The sequence below is a fragment of the Natrix helvetica genome, assembly GCF_964273705.1.
Source record: "Natrix helvetica genome assembly, chromosome: 5".
Lineage (NCBI taxonomy): Eukaryota > Metazoa > Chordata > Lepidosauria > Squamata > Natricidae > Natrix > Natrix helvetica.
The window spans coordinates 149,402,497-149,423,290 of record NC_138551.1 but is presented as its reverse complement, the minus strand read 5'-3'; the positions used below and the strand labels follow the sequence as shown (position 1 = coordinate 149,423,290).

The 20,794-nt window shown below is 46.4% G+C and overlaps 1 protein-coding gene across 2 annotated transcripts in view; it reads left to right on the top strand.

Moving 5' to 3' along the window:
- The window catches only part of DVL1 (dishevelled segment polarity protein 1), a 69,837-nt gene that overhangs the window by 39,325 nt on the left and 9,718 nt on the right, over positions 1-20,794 (top strand). The window contains exons 4-11 of one of the 2 annotated variants that reach the window (XM_081955095.1): positions 5,117-5,229; positions 10,028-10,166; positions 12,509-12,602; positions 13,105-13,174; positions 13,353-13,492; positions 14,474-14,550; positions 16,226-16,293; positions 17,814-17,963. In XM_081955095.1, the coding sequence (XP_081811221.1) occupies positions 5,117-5,229; positions 10,028-10,166; positions 12,509-12,602; positions 13,105-13,174; positions 13,353-13,492; positions 14,474-14,550; positions 16,226-16,293; positions 17,814-17,963 (851 nt within the window). The remainder of the gene's footprint in view (positions 1-5,116; positions 5,230-10,027; positions 10,167-12,508; positions 12,603-13,104; positions 13,175-13,352; positions 13,493-14,473; positions 14,551-16,225; positions 16,294-17,813; positions 17,964-20,794) is intronic. The other variant, XM_081955096.1, reaches the window with a different exon arrangement.

Sequence of the window (20,794 nt, the reverse complement as noted above, 5' to 3'; positions counted from 1 at the left end):
AGCCAGGGAGGGGCCATTCAGAGCCCATGTTTACTTTGCTTCTCGAGTCGACTCCTTGTCCTCCATTGTTCTCCTCTCCTAACTGCTCTGTGCATACGTACATTTGAAACAGGCCCCAGCTGTTCGTCCTCCTGACCTATCTCAGCCTCCAAAGGCAGCTGCCTCTATAGTGGCTGGGAAATGTTGGACGGTCCTGGCTCTATCTCTCAGTCTCATGCAGAGCCTCCATCAGAGCTTTCCCCAGGCTCTGAATAGAATAGAATAAGAGTAGAGTGAGTAGAGTAGAGCAGAGCAGAGCAGAGTAGAGAATATAGGACAGGATAGGAAAATGGAAGTAGAATAGAATAAGAGTAGAGCAGAGCAGAGCAGAGTAGAGTAGAGAATATAGGATAGGATAGGATAATGGAAATAGAATAGAATAGAATTACAGTAGAGTAGAGTAGAGAATATAGGATAGGATAGGATAATGGAAATAGAATAGAATAGAATAAGAGTAGAGTAGAGTAGAGTAGAGAATATAGGATAGGATAGGATAATGGGAATAGAATAGAATTACAGTAGAGTAGAGTAGAGAATATAGGATAAGATAGGATAATGGAAATAGAATAGAATAGAATTACAGTAGAGTAGAGTAGAGAATATAGGATAGGATAGGATAATGGAAATAGAATAGAATAAGAGTAGAGTAGAGTAGAGTAGAGTGGAGTAGAGTAGAGTAGAGTAGAGAATATAGGATAGGATAGGATAATGGGAATAGAATAGAATTACAGTAGAGTAGAGTAGAGTAGAGAATATAGGATAGGATAGGATAATGGAAATAGAATAGAATAGAATAAGAGTAGAGTAGAGTAGAGTAGAGTAGAGAATATAGGATAGGATAATGGGAATAGAATAGAATTACAGTAGAGTAGAGTAGAGAATATAGGATAGGATAGGATAATGGAAATAGAATAGAATAGAATAAAAGTAGAGTAGAGTAGAGAATATAGGATAAGATAGGATAATGGAAATAGAATAGAATAGAATAAGAGTAGAGTAGAGTAGAGAATATAGGATAGGATAGGATAATGGGAATAGAATAGAATAAGAGTAGAGTAGAGTAGAGTAGAGAATGTAGGATAGGATAATGGAAATAGAATAGAATAGAATAAGAGTAGAGTAGAGTAGAGAATATAGGATAGGATAGGATAATGGAAATAGAATAGAATAAGAGTAGAGTAGAGTAGTAGAATAGAATTAGAGTAGTGTAGAGTAGAATAGAAGTAGAGTAGAGTAGAATAGAATAGAATAGAATAGAATAGAATAGAATAGAATAGAATTCTTTATTGGCCAAGTGTGATTGGACACACAAGGAATTTGTCTTTGGGGCAGATGCTCTCAGGGTACATTAAAAAATACATTCATCAAGAATAATAAGAGACAACACTTAGTGATAGTCATAGGATAGTAAATAAGCAATCCAAATCATATTAGGAACTAAATCAAACAATATAAATCGTAAAGAAAAAAACCTGTAAAGATACAAGCAACAAGGTTACAGTCACAAGCGGGAGGAGATAGGTAACAGGAAGGATGAGAAGGAGAATAGTAATACAGTCTTAGTAAATAGGATTGGTGAATAGGATCCTAGGATTGCTTTGTGTAAAGAGTCCCTTTTCCCCGCAGAGAATAATGTTTCCTACTCAGGTGCTAGTTTGACAGCCTTGGTGAGAGGAGAAGAAGGCGGCGCATGTCATCAGATAGCGAGAAGCGAGCAGGAATTACCTTTAATGACAGGCGTCACATAACGATCAGACGCGGCTTTAGATTTTAATATCCACTGTTGTGCAAGTTGGGTGTCCCTGTTGCAAAACTCCGGTTTCGAAAAACCCTGGCAACTTTGACTGAGCGGCTCTCCGCACAGACGAAGCATTTTTCCCTGTATTCAGAATATTTGTTAACATTGTCAGGCAATACTAGTACAAAAAAATGCTTGTGGAAAATAGGGTTTAAGAACATAATGTATTAATGGGGTACCGGTAGTCCTCGACGTACAACCACCATTGGGCCCAAAATTTCTGTGGTCAAGCAAGACCGTTCTTAAGTGAGCTTTGCCCCATCTTTCTTGCTACCGTTGCCCTCAGGTGCCTAGGAGCATAGTTTGACTCCCTCTTCTTTGGGGCAGCCCCTGAGATATTGGAAGACTGCTATCATGTCTCCCTTAGTCCTTCTTTCTCTTAAGCTAAACATACCCAGTTCCTGCAACCGTTCTTCATATGTTTTAGTCTCCAGTCCCCTAAATCATCTTTAATTAACATCATTTTTGAAAGGTCAGTGGATGTGGACTTGTGTCCCTGCAGATACAGGGAGTCCTCAACCTATGATCGCAATTGAGCCCAAAGTTTCTGTTGCTAAGCAAGGCAGTGCTAAGGGGTGTTTCACTCCATTTTATGACCTTTTTTGCCACGGTTGTTGAGTGAATCTCTACGTTTGTTAAGGGAGTCATGCTTTCATGAAGTGAATATTTCAGAAGCCAACTTGAGAAGTTTACGAATGGTGATCACGTTCTCTCGAGACACTAAAGCCGTCATAAGTGCATGCCAGTTGCCAAGTGCCTGAATTTTGATCACATGAACACAGGGATGTTGCAAGGGTCATGTTGTGGCCTGCCAGTGGCCAGCGGAGCAGGCAGCAGATTCGGACAGTGAGGAGGTTGGGGAGGAAGATGGGCCAGTCCTGGAGTCTAGGGAAGGCTCTGTTGAGGGCTCTGCGTCGGAGGCAGAGAGGGGGCCAGGGCCGTCTTGACAGTTATCAGCTGCCTTCGGAGTCAGACATCAGTGAGGCAGAACAGCTGGAGCCTGTTCCCAGTGTGCTCATGGGCAGAGTAGCCAGACGAAGGGAACAGCTAAAAGAACAGGGATTGACTTGGGAGTAAGGCCACAGGTGGACGATGAATGGACCCTCCCAGAGGAAATAAAAGAGGGGTGAAAGGGGAGTGGAGTTTGCAGGAGACAATTAGTTTACTTAATTGGTTCCTGACTCTTCAGAGACTCCTTGCCAAGTTCTGCAGATCTCGGCCTGGCAGCTCTCCAAGCCAGATAAGGTCTGTGACTGTAAATCCTCCCTTGAAAGACTTTGCTGGATGTGAATGAGCAGAATTCACAGCCAATTAATAAAAGGGTTTTTTGTCGGGACAAGGAGCTCTTGGGAAGCCTAGGTCAGAACAGGTCATAAGTGTGAAAAATCCATCTTAGGTCATTTTTTTCAGTGCCCCTGTACTTCGAACGTCACTCAACGAATGGCTGTTAGTAAAGGACTACCTGTATTGCATTAGGTCAACATCTGGGGGGGGGGGTTTCCCTTGTTCCTATTTCAAACATTCTTATCAAGCAGTTTCTAGAAAGACAAGAGTTTGAACCGTACCCCGTTTAAAGAGTGGGGTATCCTAACCAAGGGCGAATCAGAAAGTTAAACATCATGGCAATAATAATAAAACAAGGAGTACGGCATTTAAAGCTGATAAAATCAGGAATTCTGCCTCCAGGACAATCTCTTTACTTTGTTTATTTCCCTCCGTGTCCTGGGAATGGGTCACACCCTTATGTGTAGCATTTCCGCCTAGAACAGTTAGAGAGAGGGAAATCGATCCCTTCAGCCAGCCTGTTTCCTTCTTTTGCAGTGATGTTTCTGCCCTCTCCTGGCTGTTTCCTTGCATGATTGGAGAAAATGGGTTGGTTTTTTTTTAGTTTCCCTAACACACACATGAGGATTAGGGGACTGGAGGCTAAAACATAGGAAGAACGGTTGCAGGAACTGGGTATGTCTAGTTTAATGAAAAGAAGGATTTAGGAGTGACATGAGAGACGTTTTACAATATCTCAGGGGCTGCCCCAAAGAAGAGGGAGTCAAGCTATTCTCCAAAGCACCTGAAGGCAGGACAAGAAGCAACGGGTGGAAACAAATCCAGGGGAGAAGCAACTTAGAACTAAGGAGAAATTTCCTGATAGTAAGAATAATTAATCAGTGGAACAGAAGTTGCCTCCAGAAGTTGTGAATGCCCCAACACTGGAAGTTTTTAAGAAGATGTTGGATAATCATTTGTCCGGAATAGTATAGGGTCTCCTGCCTAAGCAGGGGGTTGGACTAGAAGACCTCCAAGATCCCTTCCAACTCTGTTATTCTATTCTATTCTATTCTATTCTATTCTATTCTATTCTATTCTATTCTATAAAGACCCAAGAAAATAACATTTCTCTGCGCTCCAAACCTATCCATCGAATTAACAGCTTCCACTCCGTTTATCAGACCTCACAGACTTTGGAATTAAATGAGCAGGTGAAAAATAACAAAAGATACCAACTTGTAGCCAAAGCATTTTTCTTTGCAGTTCTTTGGGACTTGTATGCTAACAAAATAAAAACAAACTACCGTGTTTCCCCCAAAATAAGACAGGGTCTTATTTTCTTTTGACCCCCCCCCCTGAAATAAGCGCTTGGCCTTATTTTCGGGGAGGTCTTATTATTTTTGAGGTGCAGGAGGCGGCGAGCGTGGTCACCTCATGGCTACTGCTGTGTTGCAATATTTTCAGGGGAGGGCTTATTTTTGGGGGAGGGCTTATTTTTGGGGGAGGGTTTATTTTAGCAGGTGCGCTCAAAAGCCCAATTGGGCTTATTATCCGGGGAGGTCTTATTTTTGAGGAAACAGGGTATGAAGCTGCTTTTTTTAAAAAAAACACAACATATTCTAAAAGCAAAATTAAGGTCCGGAGAATCAAAGCAGCTGATATATCCCATAAAGAGCAACAGTGTATTCCCTTTCCTGTTAAGCCAGGGACTAACTCTTCTTAAAATAAATACTTTTCCATGTTATGTCATTGTTTCTTTTCCTTGGGTATTTGTCTTCATACAGTTTAATTGATACATATCTGGCCTTGAAGCATGTCCACCATTTATAATGGGTTTAGTAGTGGAAGATTTATTACTCAGAAGGCATCTGTAGCCCCTTTTCAAACAGACACATTTTATTAAAAGTCGTAAGACTTTGGTGAGGTTATAATAATGAGGATTTATTAGAGGGTTCCATATAAAGGGTAGAGTGGGCACCACATTTGATGCCATCTCTCCTTCCTCTTCCCCAGCCCAAATGCCTCAAGTAGCCGAGATGGGCTGGACAATGAAACTGGAACCGAGTCCGTTGTCAGCCACCGGCGGGATCGTCACCGGCGGAGGAACCGCGAAGGCCACGAAGACGGTAAGTTGGCTCTTCTCCTTTGATGCCTCGGATTGACTTTCCTTTCGGAGGTTAGCCAGGAGCCTAAAACCCATTGTTAGGGGATTTTACAGCAGCGGTCACCAACTGGTGGTTTGCAAGAAAATTTTGATGGTCCGCAGAAAAATCATTTGCATTTTTATATATTGCGCTCAATCAGGGGTCCTCAAACTACGGCCCCTGGGACGGATACGTGCAACAAACACTTGTGTTGCTGCAGAGAGTCTCCCTCTTTGGGGTCTTTTTGTGCGGGTCGGAGGGGGGCAGAAATCCCGACTTGGAGTCTGCTTCAGCCTCCTGGTGGGGGGCTTTGGGCGAAGGCTGGAGGGAAGAGCCGCTGGTGGAGAAGAGCTGGAGGGCCTGGTTCAGCAACGGGAGCTAAGCAGCAATCCTTTCTTAGTGAGCACCTAAGAAACCAAGCGGAACCTACGTGCCAAATTTCAAGGTTGTAGACTTTACGGTTCTGGAGATTTTGTGACGAGGCGTGAGTGGTATTTGGCTTTTATGGAGAGAGAGAGAGAGAGAGAGAGATGAATTCTTCCAGCAGTCATGTCTTCTTCAGCCTTACCCATGAATGCTAGGATTGAACCTCTCTCAAAGACCTTGTAATGTGTGATTGCTGGTTTGCCTGTAATGCTGTGCGTGTGTCACTCTTTGCTTGCAATCTGGCCTCCTTTTGTGAGAACGCAGGCCAGATCAGAACCCAATTCAGGAAAACTGGCCTGCAGGTATAGTGTTTCCTGCCTAAGCCAGGGGTTAGATTAGAAGACCTCCAAGGTCCCTTCCAACTGTTATTCTATTCTATTCTATTCTATTCTACTGGAAGTTTCTAAGAAGAGATTGGATAACCATTTGTCTGAAATGAAATAGGGTTTCTTGCCTAAGCAGTGGGTTGGACTAGAAGACCTCCAAGGTCCCTTCCAACTCTGTTATTCTATCACTAAAACAGCCCGCTTCTGAACAATGCCCTCTCTAGTAGTCTTCATGTCCTCTTCACCCTTTTTCTTCTTTGGATGGGAGCTGTGCCATTTGCGAAGCAGCAGGCAGCAGCTCTCTTCTGAAAATGCCAGCCTTGATCTCGGGCACGCCGATCCTAACCCAAGCCTGCAGGAGGGGATGATCCCTTCTCTGCACCGACTAATTGCACCGACAACGGAGTGGGGGGTATGGAAACAAGCGATGGGCAGTATTTTCCTTTCGTGCCAAAATCTGCTTTTATCCCTGTTTGGTGTCTCATTAAGGGAGCTTCTGTCTGCGAGTTTGGTGGTTTTGTTTTACTTTAATGGGAAGCAACATGCCTGCTGTCACAGCAGGAGCGAGGGACGAGCCCCTCACCCTGGTTTGAAACAAAAAAACGCCACGCAAGGTTGAGACAATCGGCCGATTCTGATGAAAAGGGAAAAGCAGAATGCTTAATTGGAAGTTGAGGAGGTCTCCTTTGGGCTTCTCGTTAGGAACTGGGGCTCTTTTGTAGCTCACCAACCCCTCTTCTCCTGTTTCCTAAAGAAAGGGGGAGGGGGGAAGGCTCTAATTAGAGAGGTAATTAAGAATCGGAGTTTCGTTCAGACTCTTGGGACACGGATGGGGGTGAGGTGTCAAATGTCACCCTCATCATCTCACCGCTTGTTCTTGGCCGACTCCCATTTTTCCATTGAAGGGCAAAAAGGTGGATTGGACAGTCTGAACCTGGGAATTGGCAGATGGCTGCTTGAAATGTCCACAGCAAATAATAAGGCGTGACCAGTTTGGTGTGTGTGTGTGTGTGTATTGTGTCTGTTTCATTCCTGTTGTATTCAAACAACCCTCCCCCGGCGTCTCTCCAACTAGACTCTGCGCACTCAATTTGATGGGGAAGAACATTGCTTTCCAGATTCCTTTTTTCCCTAAACAGGAAGACGTCTTTTAATTAGATTTTCATGGGCTGGGTGTAGCAGCAGTGCTTGTATTTATTTATCAAGGAAGATTTTGTGTGTGTGTGTGTGTGAGAGAGAGAGAGAGAGAGAGAAAGAGAGAGAGAGAGAAAGAAAGAGAGAGAGAGAGAGAGAGAGAGAGAGAGAGAGAGGATGTGCTGTCTTTCAGGGCACTACTCTCTCTCCAGCTGTCTTTAAACTCCTTGGTGTTGTGGCCCGCCAGCGGTACCAGATTCAGACAGTGAGGAGGTTGGGGAGGAAGATGGGCCAGTCCTGGAGTCTGGGGAAGGCTCTGATGAGGGATCTGTGTCGGAGGTAGAGAGGGGGGCCAGAGCCGTATGCCAGTTATCAGCTGCCTTCAGTCTAGAGCCTGTTCCCAGTGTGCGCATGCGCAGTGACCAGATAAAGGGAACAGCTAAAGAACAGGAGTAGACTTGGAGTAAGGCCATAGGTGGATGATGAATGGCCCCTCCCAGAGGAAATAAAAGAGGAGCGAAAGGGGAGTGGAGTTTGCAGGAGACAATTAGTTCTCTTAATTGGTTCATAACTCTCCGAGGCTCCTTGCCAATTTTTGCAGCTATCGGCCTGGCAGCTCTCCAAGCCAGAGAAGGTCTGTGACCGTAAATCCTCCCTTGAAAAGACTTGGCTGGATGTGAAGGAGCAGAATTCACAGTCAATTAATAAAAGGGGTTTTTGACGGGACCAGGAGTTTGCTTCAGGCTCTTGGGAAGTCTCTTCCCAAGGATCTTATATATTTTTTTGCTCCAAAAGATGCATTAAGGCTTATTTTCTGGTTAGGTCTTATTTTGGGGGGAAATACGGTACTAATTGCATCCGTCTGGCTGATGATCTTAACTGGGGCTTATTTTGGGGGTAGGGCTTATATTACGAGCATCCTGGAAAAAACATGCTAGGATTTATTTTCCAGTTGGGTCTTATTTTCGGGGAAACAGGGTAGTGGTCAAAGACTGAAGGAGGGTGACTTGTCCACTTAATTTTTTTTTAAAAACTCGGGTTTTCTTGACATCTTTCTAAGCCGCTTAATAAACACTGAAGGCCAGGAGGAGGACAAGTGCGAATCGCTTATCGCAGCCTCCCTCCGTCCTACTTCTGGAACTGCCAGAGTGGGGGACAAATCCAGGCGGTAACATGTGGCTCAGATAGTGTGCATTTGTGTCACTCGTGTCGTCAGGCTCCAGATGTAGCTGAACAGGGATTTGAAGGCTAGCTGGTGGCTAGCAACGGATGTTAAGAGTTGGGGATGAGCAAAATTTGGACGGACAAGTCCTGCTCGGTTATTCTGTCTTTGAAAAGGTCTCTGGTTGCCTACGTCTTTCTTTCTTTCCTTCTTTCTTTCCTTCTTTCTTTCCTTCTTTCTTTCCTTCTTTCTTTCCTTCTTTCTTTCCTTCCTTCTTTCTTTCTTTCTTTCTCTTCCTCCCTCTTTTTTCTTTCTCTTCCTCCCTCTTTCTTTCTTTCTTTCTTTCTTTCACTTCCTCTTTCTTTCTCTTTCTCTTCCCCCCCTCTCTTTCCTTCTTTCTTTATCTTTCTCCCTTCTTCCCTCTTTCTTTCTTTCCTCCTTCCTCTTTCTTTCTCTTCCTTCCTTTCTTTCTCTTCCTCCCTCTTTCTCTTTCTTTCTTTCTCTTCCTCCCTCTCTTTCTTTCCTTTCTTTCTCTTCCTTTCCCCCTCCCTCTTTCTTTTTCTTCCTCCGCCTCCTTTCTTTCTCTCTCTTCCTCCCTCCCTCCCTCTTTTTTTCTTTCTTTCTTTCTTTTTCTTTCTTTCTTTTTCTTTCTTTCTTTTTCTTTCTTTCTTTTTCTCTTCCTCTTTCTTTCTCTCTCTCTCTCTCTCTCTCTCTCTCTCTCTCTCTCTCTCCCCCCTCCCTCCCTCCCCCTTTCTCTCTCTCTTTCTTTCCAGCTGGATGGAAAAGAATGGTTGATTTTTAGCAACCTCGCAAAAGCGGGACTCTCGTTCTCATGGCCTCATCTCCAGAGCAGGGTGTGGCAAATGGGAAATCCTTTAAATGCCACCAGACCAGAGGGGTGGAAGTTGGACTGGAGGCTAGTTCAGGGATTCCATTTTAAGGAACCCAAGAGGATCCCTCTCTGGGAAAGCAGACAGGTTTTGGCCGAGTAGACATAACAAGGAGTTTTAAGGTTTTCCATGCTTTGCACCTAAGCACTTGCAGTCTGCTTTTTAAATTTGCAACTGAGAAGTGATGAGATGCAGAGCCAATGCTGCAAGGGTTGTGAGTGTGAAAACTGATCACGTCACTTTTTGACGGTCACTAAACGAATGGCTGTAAGTCGAGGACTTACAGGTAGTCCTGTACGGTGGTTTCATTTTCTGGCTTCCTTTTCTGCACGGGGCATTTACGTTGTCCATCCTCTGCCTATTTCTTTTCTTCACAATGTGTAGTAGTTTATTGACGTGTGCTATACTGAGTGGTGCGGTGGTGGAGCTATCACCTCCCATTCAGGAGGCTGTGAGTTCGATCCTAGGTAGAGGCCGATATTTCTCTCTCTGGGCACAATGAGAAATACATCTGCTGAAAAAAGACTCCGCTCTGGTGACAGGAAAGGCATCCGGCCAATAAACACTCGGCTCCATTCAGTTGCCCAAGACTCCACCCCGCAAGGGATTATGGGGTCATTAAAAGAAGATAATTACAGGATAGTATGTATGTGGCCACGCTCTGTAGCGTAGCTTCCCTTTCCAAAGACCCCTGTTGGCCATGCAGCGACGGGAATTCCAGCCCCTAACCACTATCCCTTGCTGCTGTTTGCATCCCAACAGCTGCACTTGTTGCCCACTTGGCGTCAATCCAGCCCAGCCTGACGACTCTTTGCCCATTCACCCTGTTTTGATTTCTGCAGTCTCTCGCATCAACGGACACCCGAAACTTGACCGACTCTGGGAGCCTCCGCCCGGTTACGATAGCTCCTCCACTGTCATGAGCAGCGAACTTGAATCCAGTAGCTTCGTGGACTCGGACAATGAAGAAAACACCAGCAGGCAAGGAAGTCCTAATCCCACTCCACCCCACTTTTTTTCAGGAGCATTTCTCAGACCTCACCTGGCCGACGGTGGGTCCTATAAATATTTCGGAGTACGATTGCCAGTGTTGTGGCCCACCAGCGGAAGATGGGCCAGTCCTGGATTCTGGGGAAGGCTCGGATGAGGGCTCTGTGTCGGAGGCAGAGAGGGGGCCAGAGCCATCTGACAGTTATCAGCTGCCTTCGGAGTCAGACATCAGTGAGGCAGAAGAACAGCTGGAGCCTGTTCCCAGTGTGCGCATGCGCAGAGCGGCCAGAGGAAGGGAACAGCTAAGGAACAACATTATGGACCTTTTGGGCTGCTGCAATTCAGTCCATCACGCCACTCGCCTTATACCCAGAGGTCGGATTGAAAAATTTCAGCAACCGCTTCTCTGCCCCGTTGCTGGGTGGGCGTGGCCATGGGGCGTGGCCTAGTCAGCTTCCTGCACTGCCGGGGGGGGGGGGGCATTTTCACCTCCCCAGGCTCTGGAGGCTTTTCTCAAGCCTCCGGGAGGGTTGAAACAGCCTCCCCCGGGCTCTGGAGGCCCTCCTGAGGCCATACACAGGCCCGTTTCCAGACTTCCAGGACTTCCGGGAGGCCTGTTTTTTGCCCTCCCAGAGCCTCCGCACAGGCCCTGCACTTACCTGGCATGATGAACGGGCTGCCTGGAGACTCCTGGAAGGGGCGAGCGGGGTCAGCCGGTCCCTGAAACGACCAGTTTGGCAAACCAGATTAAAATTAACATCTGGTTCGCCTGAACCAGTCTGAACCGGCTGAATCCGACCCCTTTGCTTATACCAAAAAGGAATCCAACACTAAACTTAACATTATTGTTTCAATCTATTTTTTTTTAAAAAAAATATTTTAATGGTGATAAGCCGCCTAGAGTCACCTCCAGTTGAGATGGAGGGCATCTACGTTGAATAAAGGAATACATGAAAAATAAAAGCAAACCCCTCCCTTTTTGACATCCAACCCCCCCAAGCTGAGAAGCCGTGAGCGTAGCGGGTTTTCCTTTCTGAGCCTGGCCTGTGCACACCGCCGGCCAGGCAGGCAGCCAGGCAGCACAAGGGAATGGAATGTGTCCAGGTAGGTCTGTCCATATTACAAAGATGATTTTCATACGGCCATCAGACGTTCCAGCGGGAGGGGAGTGGTAAGGAGGGGCTGCACTCTGTGGGGGGAGACAAGGACGCTTTTGTCCAGGCCTGCAAAAGGGACATTTTCAATCAGTATTGGGTAGGCCTATTGTGCCAGTTGGGGGGGTGGGGGTGGAGTGGGGGCTCAGAACTTGTTCTGTTAAAATAGGGAGCAATGGTTCTGCTTGCATGTGAGTATTGGACTCTTCTTTCTTTCTTTCTCTTTCTTTCTTTCTCCCTTCTTCTCCCTCCCTCCCTGTCTCTCTCTGTTTCTTTCTCCCTCCCTCCCTGTCTCTCTCTCTCTCTGTTTCTCTCTTTATCCATCCCTCTCTCCTTCTCTTTCTCCCTCCCAACCTCTCTCTCTGTGTCTCCTCTCTCTTTCTCCCTCCCTCCCTCTCTGTCACTCTCTCTCTGTCTCTGTGTGTGTGTCTTTCTCTCTTTCTCCCTCCCTCACCTCTCTCTGTCTGTCTCTGTTTATCTGTCTGTCTCTCTATATCTATCTATCTATCTATCTATCTATCTATCTATCTATCTATCTATCTATCTATCATCTACCTACCTACCTACCTACCTACCTACCTACCTACCTACCTAATCTATCTCTTATCTATCTATCTCTATTTCTCTCTCTATCTCTCTATTCCTATATCTATCTATCTATCTATCTATCTATCTATCTATCTATCTATCTATCTATCTATCATCTATCTATCTATTTATCTATCTATCTACAGTATATATCTACCTACTTACCTATCTATCTATCTATCTATCTACCTACCTACCTACCTACCTACCTACCTACCTACCTATCTAATCTCTTATCTATCTATCTCTATTTCTCTCTCTATTTCTCTATTCCTATATCTATCTATCATCTATCTATCTATCTATCTATCTATCTATCTATCTATCTATCTATCTATCTATCTATCTATCTATCATCTATATCTTCTATCTATCTATCTATCTATCTATCTATCTATCTATCTATCTATCTACCTACCTACCTACCTACCTACCTACCTACCTACCTACCTACCTACCTACCTACCTACCTCTTCCTCTTCCTCTTGCAGCCTAGAAGCAGCAGCCATTCAAGAACCAAAGTGGCTGAGCTGTGCTCTGCTTTCTCAAATCCGCTCCTCTTTTCTTCTCCCCCCCTTCCCCCCCCCCCAGGTTGAGCAGCTCCACGGAGCAGAGCACGTCGTCCCGTCTGATCCGCAAGCACAAGCGCAGGCGGAGGAAACAGAAAATGCGACAGATCGACCGGGTGAGAGGATGGGACCCAGTGCTTGGCAGTCTAGGTTTAAAACATCCCAGCGGTTCCTCTTTTCTGGATCAGGCTGACATTCCCAGCTTGGGTGGCTGCCTCTGACCTAGGTCAAAGATGGCTTCAGCAAGGGATGGCAAAGATACAGGAAGGGCAGCTTTTTAATGCCTTATAGAAGGCACTGTGGCATCTGGTTCCACGCCAGTCTCTTGGCCTTCTACAGAAGGGTCAAAGCATTCAGGAGTCTGACAGCCCAGGGATAAAATCTGTTCTTCAGCCTGTTTGTGCAGCTGCTTAGCTTCTATATCTCCTTCCAGATGGCAGGAGAATAAAGAAGGGCTGACCAGGGTGTGAGTCGTCCCTGAGGATTTTCCTCACTCCTCTAAGGCAGTGAGTCCTAGTGATGTCGCCTAATGGTGTCAGAGGACCAATAGTTGGGAGCTGTGCCATCTTGACCCTTTCTCTCTCTCTCTCTCTCTCTCTCTCCTCTTCTGCCTTCCAGTCTTCCTCCTTCAGCAGCATCACCGATTCCACCATGTCCCTCAACATCATCACTGTCACCCTCAACATGGGTAAGCATGAGAGCGAGAAAAAAAATGGACCATCGGTGTCCAGTCAGCATTGGGCAGCTGCCATCTTTCGCTCTGGTTTGGAGGTCGTAACCACCCCCACACTGGGAAAAATCTGCTTTAATGGTCTTCATGTACTATATATTGTTGTTCTCTTTTCTTTTCTTTTTTTTGACATCAGAAAAATACAATTTTCTGGGCATCAGCATCGTAGGACAGAGCAACGACAGGGGCGATGGCGGCATTTACATTGGCTCCATCATGAAGGGCGGGGCAGTGGCGGCGGATGGACGGATTGAGCCAGGCGACATGCTTTTACAGGTTGGTTGAGAAGATTAACAGATGAGTTGGAAGGGACCGTGTAGGTCATCTAGTCCAACCCCTCCTCGCCCAAGCAGGAGACCCTACACCATTTCTGATAGATGGCAGTCCAGTCTCTTCTTGAAAGCCTCCAGGGATAAAGCTCCTAAACTTCTGAAGACAACTTCTATTCCATCGGCCGATTGCTCTCACTGTCAGAAAATGTCTCCTTATTTCCAGGTTGAATCTCTCCCTGGTCAGTTTCCATCCATTATTCCTTGTCTGGCCTTCGGGTGCCTTGGAAAAACAGCTTGACTCCCTCTTCTTTGGGGCATCCCCTGAGATATTGGAAGACTGCTATCCTGTCTCCCCTAGTCCTTCTTTTCATTAAACTAGACCTACCCACTTCCTGCAACCGCTCTTCATATGTTTTAGCCTCCAGTCCCCTGATCCTCTGTGTTGCTCTTCTCTGCACTCTTTCTAGAGTCTCAACATTTTTTTTACAGTGTGGTGGCCAAAACTGGATGCAGTACTCTAGGTGTGGCCTTACTAAGGCTTTATAAAGCGGCATTAGTACCTCCCTTGATCTTGATTGTATCCCTCTGTTAATGCAACTTTGGATTGCATTGGCTTTTTTCGGCTGCCGCTGCACACGGCTGGCTGTGTGAGAAGGTGGCAGCAGAGGTGGCTTCTCCCTTGGCACGCCCGCGTTCTCATTTAAATTTTGAAGGGCTGTTTCCATAAGCTCCCCCCCCCCTCCCAGCCAGCCAGCATCCGTGTGGATGATAGGCAGTGTAAAACAGCATAGGTCAGGGGTGTCCAAACTTGGGAACTTTAAGACTTGTGGACTTCAACTTCCAGAATTCCCCAGCCAGCCATGGCTGGCTGGGGAATTCTGGGAGTTGAAGTCCACAAGTCTTAAAGTTCCCAAGTTTGGACACCCCTGGCATAGGGGAAGAGTTGGGATGCACCCTTGCTGATCCATACTCCGATATGTTGCAGGTGAATGAGGTCAACTTCGAGAATATGAGCAACGATGATGCCGTGCGGGTTTTACGGGAAATTGTCTCCAAGCCCGGGTGAGTAAACGAATGAGGGAACACTATCCAAGATGAGCTGCTGCTTTTCCTAGCGAAAATAAAAATTTTGGGGCTTGAGCAGGGAGGAAGCCAGCTCCTTCCGTTTGGCAAATGTGTCTGGATTCTGACCAATCTTTCTTCCTAACGCCTTTTACGAGCACCTAAGATTTGAGAGAGCCAGTTTATATATTCATTTAGGGTAAGCGGTGGCTCCTACGTACAATGCAGTAGGGACGTGGTGGCTCGGGGGCTAAGACGCTGAGCTTGTCGATCAGAAAAGGTCGGCAATACGGCGGTTCGAATCCCTAAGAGCCGCGTAACGGAGTGAGCTCCCGTGACTTGTCCCAGTTTCTGCCAACTTAGCGGTTCGAAAGCACGTAAAAAAAATGCAAGTAGAAAAAAATGGGAACCACCTTTGGTGGGAAGGGAACAGCGTTCCGTGCTCCTTCGGGAGTTGAGTCATGCCGATCACATGACTACGGAGACCACTTATCTTTGCTACCGGTTCGGTAGCAATGTGAGCATGCCCCACTTCTGCGCATGCGGCAGAACCTTCCGCATATGCACAGAGCGGGCTTGCAAAGGTAAGCGAACAGCGAGGTGGTGGTGGGAAAATCGGCTGTGCCACGCGATTTCGATTAGCTAGAAAGCAGGAAACAGCTGATCGTTGGAAAAGCTGCTTCAACCGAACCGGTAGCAGTTTTTTCACTACCAGTTCGGGCAGATGGGGAGCATTTTTATTAACCATTTGGGCGAACCGGTCCGAACCGGTAGTATTTCACCCCTGGATGAGTGGGTTGGCAGGAAAGAAACAGCGTAAATGTTCAAGGGGCAAAGAAAAAAAAAGAGGTAAAGAAACAGTCCTGATTCTATTCCAGGAGTGGGCAACTCTAGTCCCTGTACCACCTCTGGACTTCAACTCCCAGAATTCCTGAGCCTTGAAGTCCACAGGTTGTGATGGAGCCACGGTTGCCCACCCCTCCTCCATACCATCAGCCTGGTTGACTACTTACGATACAATACAATACAATAGCAGAGTTGGAAGGGACCTTGGAGGTCTTCTAGTCTGACCCCCTGCCTAGGCAGGAAACCCTCTACCGTTTCAGACAAATGGCTATCCAACATCTTCTTAAAGACTTCCAGTGTTGGGGCATTCACAACTTCTGGAGGCAACTTGTGTTCCACTGATTAATTGTTCTAACTGTCAGGAAGTTTCTCCTCAGTTCTAAGTTGCTTCTTTCCTTGATTAGTTTCCACCCATTGCTTCTTGTTCTGTCCTCAGGTGCCTTGGAGAATAGCTTGACTCCCTCTTCTTTGGGGCAACCCCTGAGATATTGGAACAATGCTATCATGTCTCCCCTAGTCCTTCTTTCTCTTAAGCTAAACATACCCAGTTCCTGCAACCGTTCTTCATGTTTTAGTCTCCAGTCCCCTAATCCTCTTTGTTGCTCTTCTCTGCACTCTTTCTAGAGTCTCCACATCTTTTCTACATCGTGGAGACCAAAACTGGATGCCGTATTCCAAGTGTGGCCTTACCAAGGCCTTATAAAGTGGTATTAACCCTTCACGTGATCTTGATTCTATCAGATCTATTCTATTCTATTTTTCAGATCAGTCACTGGTTTCTCTTTTTGCCTTAATTTGTTGTTTTTTTCTTTTTGTTTTCTTCCCCTAGACCCATCAGCTTAACAGTGGCCAAATGCTGGGATCCTACCCCCAGGAGTTACTTCACAATCCCCAGGGGTGAGTGACTGCTCCTTGCTACATTTTTCGGCATTAAGGTTTTTTTTTAGTCAATATCTGTCTCTGTTTGGTAAAAATTGCAAAGAGCAAAGCTTCATATTCAGCGGTGGGTTTCACATTTACTTACCACCAGTTCGCCACGCACAGGCCCTCCCGCTTTGCAGGTGTGCGCGCCCTTCCATACATGCGCGGTCGCCTTCCACGCATGCGCCTAGCCTAAAAAAATGTGCCTAAATAGGATGGCATAGTGCCAGGGCGGACAATTTCAGCTACGGATTCGGGTGAACCAGTCCGAACCGGCTGAATACCACTTTGGTTCATATTCATATCGCCTCTAGCCGAGATGGGCGGCCTATGCATTTAATAATTAAATAAGTCAATGAATATTTGGGAGCGCCTTACTCTGTTACCAAATCTTCTCAGACTTTTTTTTATTTATAGGGATATGATGGTGGTGAGGTATGTCTTAGTTTTTCCTATATTGTAAATCTAGACATTCTAATAGGGTGCCATGTTTTGAAATCACCCTGAATTGTGTGGTTTCCTTGGGGGATCAGAAATAATATTCAGGGTTGGAATTCTGTCGAGATGGGAAGGTTCAAAAATGCCCAATAGGAATGAATGAATGAGTGAATGAAGGAATGAGTGGGCTGTGGTAGTGGAGGAAAACTACGCCAGAGGAAGAGAGATTGATTTTTAATAGTTTACTAGTCGATAATCTGGCGTTGCCCAGCTATTTATTTATAGGGGGAAAATGTCCGGACCAAACATAATTTCTAATGTTGGATTTTCTCCCTTATTCCCCTTGTGGAGTACTGTGAAGCCGTTGCCATGGCAACTCCACTGCACTGTACAGGAGAAGCCATTTTAAGGCACAACAGGCTGCATCATAACAAAGCACACACCCCGAGGGGTTTTAGGGGTGTCTTAGCCCCCACAGTATTTGTTTCCAGAGAGTAAGTCATCTGTGTACCAAGTTTGGTTGAAATTGCTTGAGGCGTTCCAGAGTTATGCTGGAATACACACACACACACACACACACACATTTTATATATATATATATAGAAGAGAATAGAGATAGATAGGTGGATAGGTGGGTGGGCGGGTGGATGGATGGATGGTTGGTTGGATGGAAGGATGGATAGATAGATGTAGAGGGAGGGAGAGAGAGAGAGAGATACAGAGAGAGAGATATAGAAAGATAGAGATAGATATAGATAAATAGATAGAAAGAAAATAGAGATAGATAGATAGATAGATAGATGATAGATAGATAGATAGATAGATAGATAGATAGATAGATGATAGAAAGAAAGAAAGAAAGAAAGAAAGAAAGAAAGAAAGAAGATATAGATATGGATATGGATATTTCACACAGCCTCTTGTTTCACCACATTATTTCCCCCCACCCCCCAAGGTTGAACAAAACCGAAGTAACTTTTGGCTGACTGCTTTATGTGTGTTTTTTCCCCCTTCCCTCCTCCTCTTCCTCCTCTCTCCTCCTTCCTCTCGTGATCCAGCTGAGCCGGTGCGGCCGATCGACCCCGCGGCCTGGATTTCTCATACCACGGCTTTGACGGGAGCGTACCCCCGTTACGGTATGAGCCCTTCCATGAGCATCATCACTTCTACCAGCTCCTCACTAACAAGCTCAATTCCCGATTCGGAAAGTAAGTCACCCTGCCGCCAGCACCAGGCAGGGTTTCCTTCCTGCGCAGGGCTGGCAGAGTAGAGAATAAAAAGAGACAGTGCCCGCCCACCCCCCGCCCCCATTGGCCCCTCAAACCTTAACCCTTCCCCCCAAGGGTGGGTTGCTCCCGGCATTACTGCCGTGTGCGTGTGCGCATTTGCACTAAAACAGGCCTGCGCATGTGCAAAACGTTAAAAATAGGAAAAAAATGTAAATTTGTGCAATTACCATTGTTTTGCGCATGTGCAGAACTGAAAATCTAGATGGCGGCCCTGTAGGAGAACCGGTTCAGGGGCGTGGCAGGCTTGGGTCGCTGCCGGTTCCAGCGACTCAGGCCGCCAAATCACTACCAGTTTGGCCAAACTGGTCCAAACCGGTAGGAACCCACTTCTGTCTTCCCCCAAATAAATACACAATTAAAACGATTTCTGATCCTTTAAGAGAGAGAAGCCATAACAGAAGCATCAATTCTTCCATGCCGGGAATTTCTTCCCAACAATCACCGGTCCAGATGCTTAGTGCACTCTAAGATTAAAGGGCTGGTCTGAAGGTCCCTATCCAGAGCAGTCCTTTGCTCGGAAGGGAGCTTAGAGGTCCTCTAGTCCAACCCCCTGGCAGAAGATTCTCCAGCCTTTGTTTCAAAATTTCTAGCAGCAACTAAACATTGCATTTCATGGTCAGTGGCGAGGGATGATGGGAAACGTAGTTCAACAAGGGGCATCCCGCTCCTTCTGACTTCCAGATCCTTGGGACCGCCGGTCCCTTGGTTGTTTGCAGCTGGCAGGGAGCTGTGACTTTCTGTGTCGGGTGAATTGAAAATACAAAGGGAGAAAAACATAAACCCTGATGATTGACAGCTGAAATGTAGGAAGATGTTCTGTCCTAGGCTTCCCCAGCAGCACGAAGGTGACTCCTTGTCCCAATAAACCCCTTTTATTTAATTGACAGTGAATTCCTCTCCAGCCAAATCTTTCTTCTCCCATAGTCTTTCGAGACAGTTCACAATCACCGACATTTATCAGGCTTGCAGAGTGGCCAGGCCGATATCTTTCAGGTGCCGCAATACTTGGCAAGAATGCAGGAATGAACTATTGGCCTCCTGCAAGCTCCACTCCCCTGTCGCTCCTCTTTTATTCCCTATGGGAGGGGCCATTCATCGTCCATCTGTGTCCTTAGGGTCCCGACTCGACCCTTGTTCCTTAGCTGCTCCCTTCGTCAGGCAGTGCCACCCATGTCCCTTTCCGACGGGAACACTGCAAAGTCAAAAAAAAGCCACACTGCTTTTCTTGCTACTAACCAAACTGCCTCCATCATTTAGTGCCCTCCAGCCAAGGCTCGGTTGCATCCAGATGCCAGGAGCCTTGGTGGAGGGGAGGGGGGGGGGCAAACTGGCATGAAGAGCTTGATGCTACAGCATGCGTCTCGCACTGCACGGCCTGAGCCATCTCCTGTTCTGTTCCTCATTTTGTGCTGCAATATTATTCGGGCTGGTTGAATAGCCAGCCAGATGTGTACACAGGATTTGGCTTTTTTATCCACCTGCCAAGTCTACATAGGGTGGCTAAGAGGCTGAGCTTGTCGATCGGAAAAGGTCGGCTGTTCAGCTGTTCGAATCCCTAGTGCTGCATAACGGAGTGAGCTCCCGTGACTTGTCCCAGCTTCTCTCAACCTAGCTGTTCAAAAGCACGTAAAAAATGCAAGGAGAAAAAATAGGAACCACCTTTGGTGGGAAGGTAACAGCGTTCCGTGCGCCTTCGGGCATCGAGTCATGCCGTCCACATGACCACGGAGACATCTTTGGACAGCGCTGGCTCTTCGGCTTTGAAACAGAGATGAGCACCGCCCCCTAGAGTCGGGAACAACTAGCACATATGTGCGAGGGGAACCTTTACCAAGTCGATCCCAAGGATGACGTATGATTATTTACAATTTCTGAGCACCAAAGTGCAGGAAAACGGCCTAGGAAGAAAACTCCCACCTAAGGAAACCTATCTTCCATCCCTTCCCATTTTTGCTGTTTTCGGCATTTACAGATCAAGCTCTTAACCATTGGTAGAGTTCAACATTTTTCCTGCAAAGATCTAAATTAAAACTTAGTTGGAGAGCCAGAGACAGACAGATAGCAAAATGCCAGCTTGCAGTATCTGGTAGGTCATTTAAAGGATGAAGAAGGCTCCAGGACTTCTGTTAGCCCTGCAAACCTGCCATTTTTGCCTCAGCTGTTGCTCCTTGCTACATTTTGCTCAGTTCCCAGGCCTCTGCATAAAAGTTTTTTTTTTTTAATCCTTGCTCTTAGAAAACAGCAAATTCATGCAGGATGCACATTTTGCAAAAGATAAGTCCTTTACAAGAGAATATTTGTAGCTCAGGGTTGAACTTTGAAGCCCTTTGTCCTCTCTGAGCTTGCAGGCGTTTCATTACCCAACTGGATAACACCATCAGTGCTAGAAGGAGAGAGAGCAAACCCCAATAAGTTGTGGCCCTCCAGCAGCCAGCGAATCTGAGGAGGTTGGGGAGGGAGAGGGGCCAGTCCTGGAGTCTGGGGAAGGCTCTAATGAGGACTCTGTGTCAGAGGCAGAGAGGGGGCCAGGGCCGTATGCCAGTTATCAGCTGCCTTTGGAGTCAGACATCAGTGAGGCAGAAGAACAGGTGGAGCCTGTTCCCAGTGTGAGTTGCCAGAGGAAGGGAACAGCTAAAGGACAGGGGTCAACTTGGGAGTAAGGCCACAGGTGGACGATGAAGGGCCCCTCCCAGAGGAAATAAAAGAGGAGCGAAAGGGGAGTGGAGGTTGCAGGAGATCATTAGTTCGCT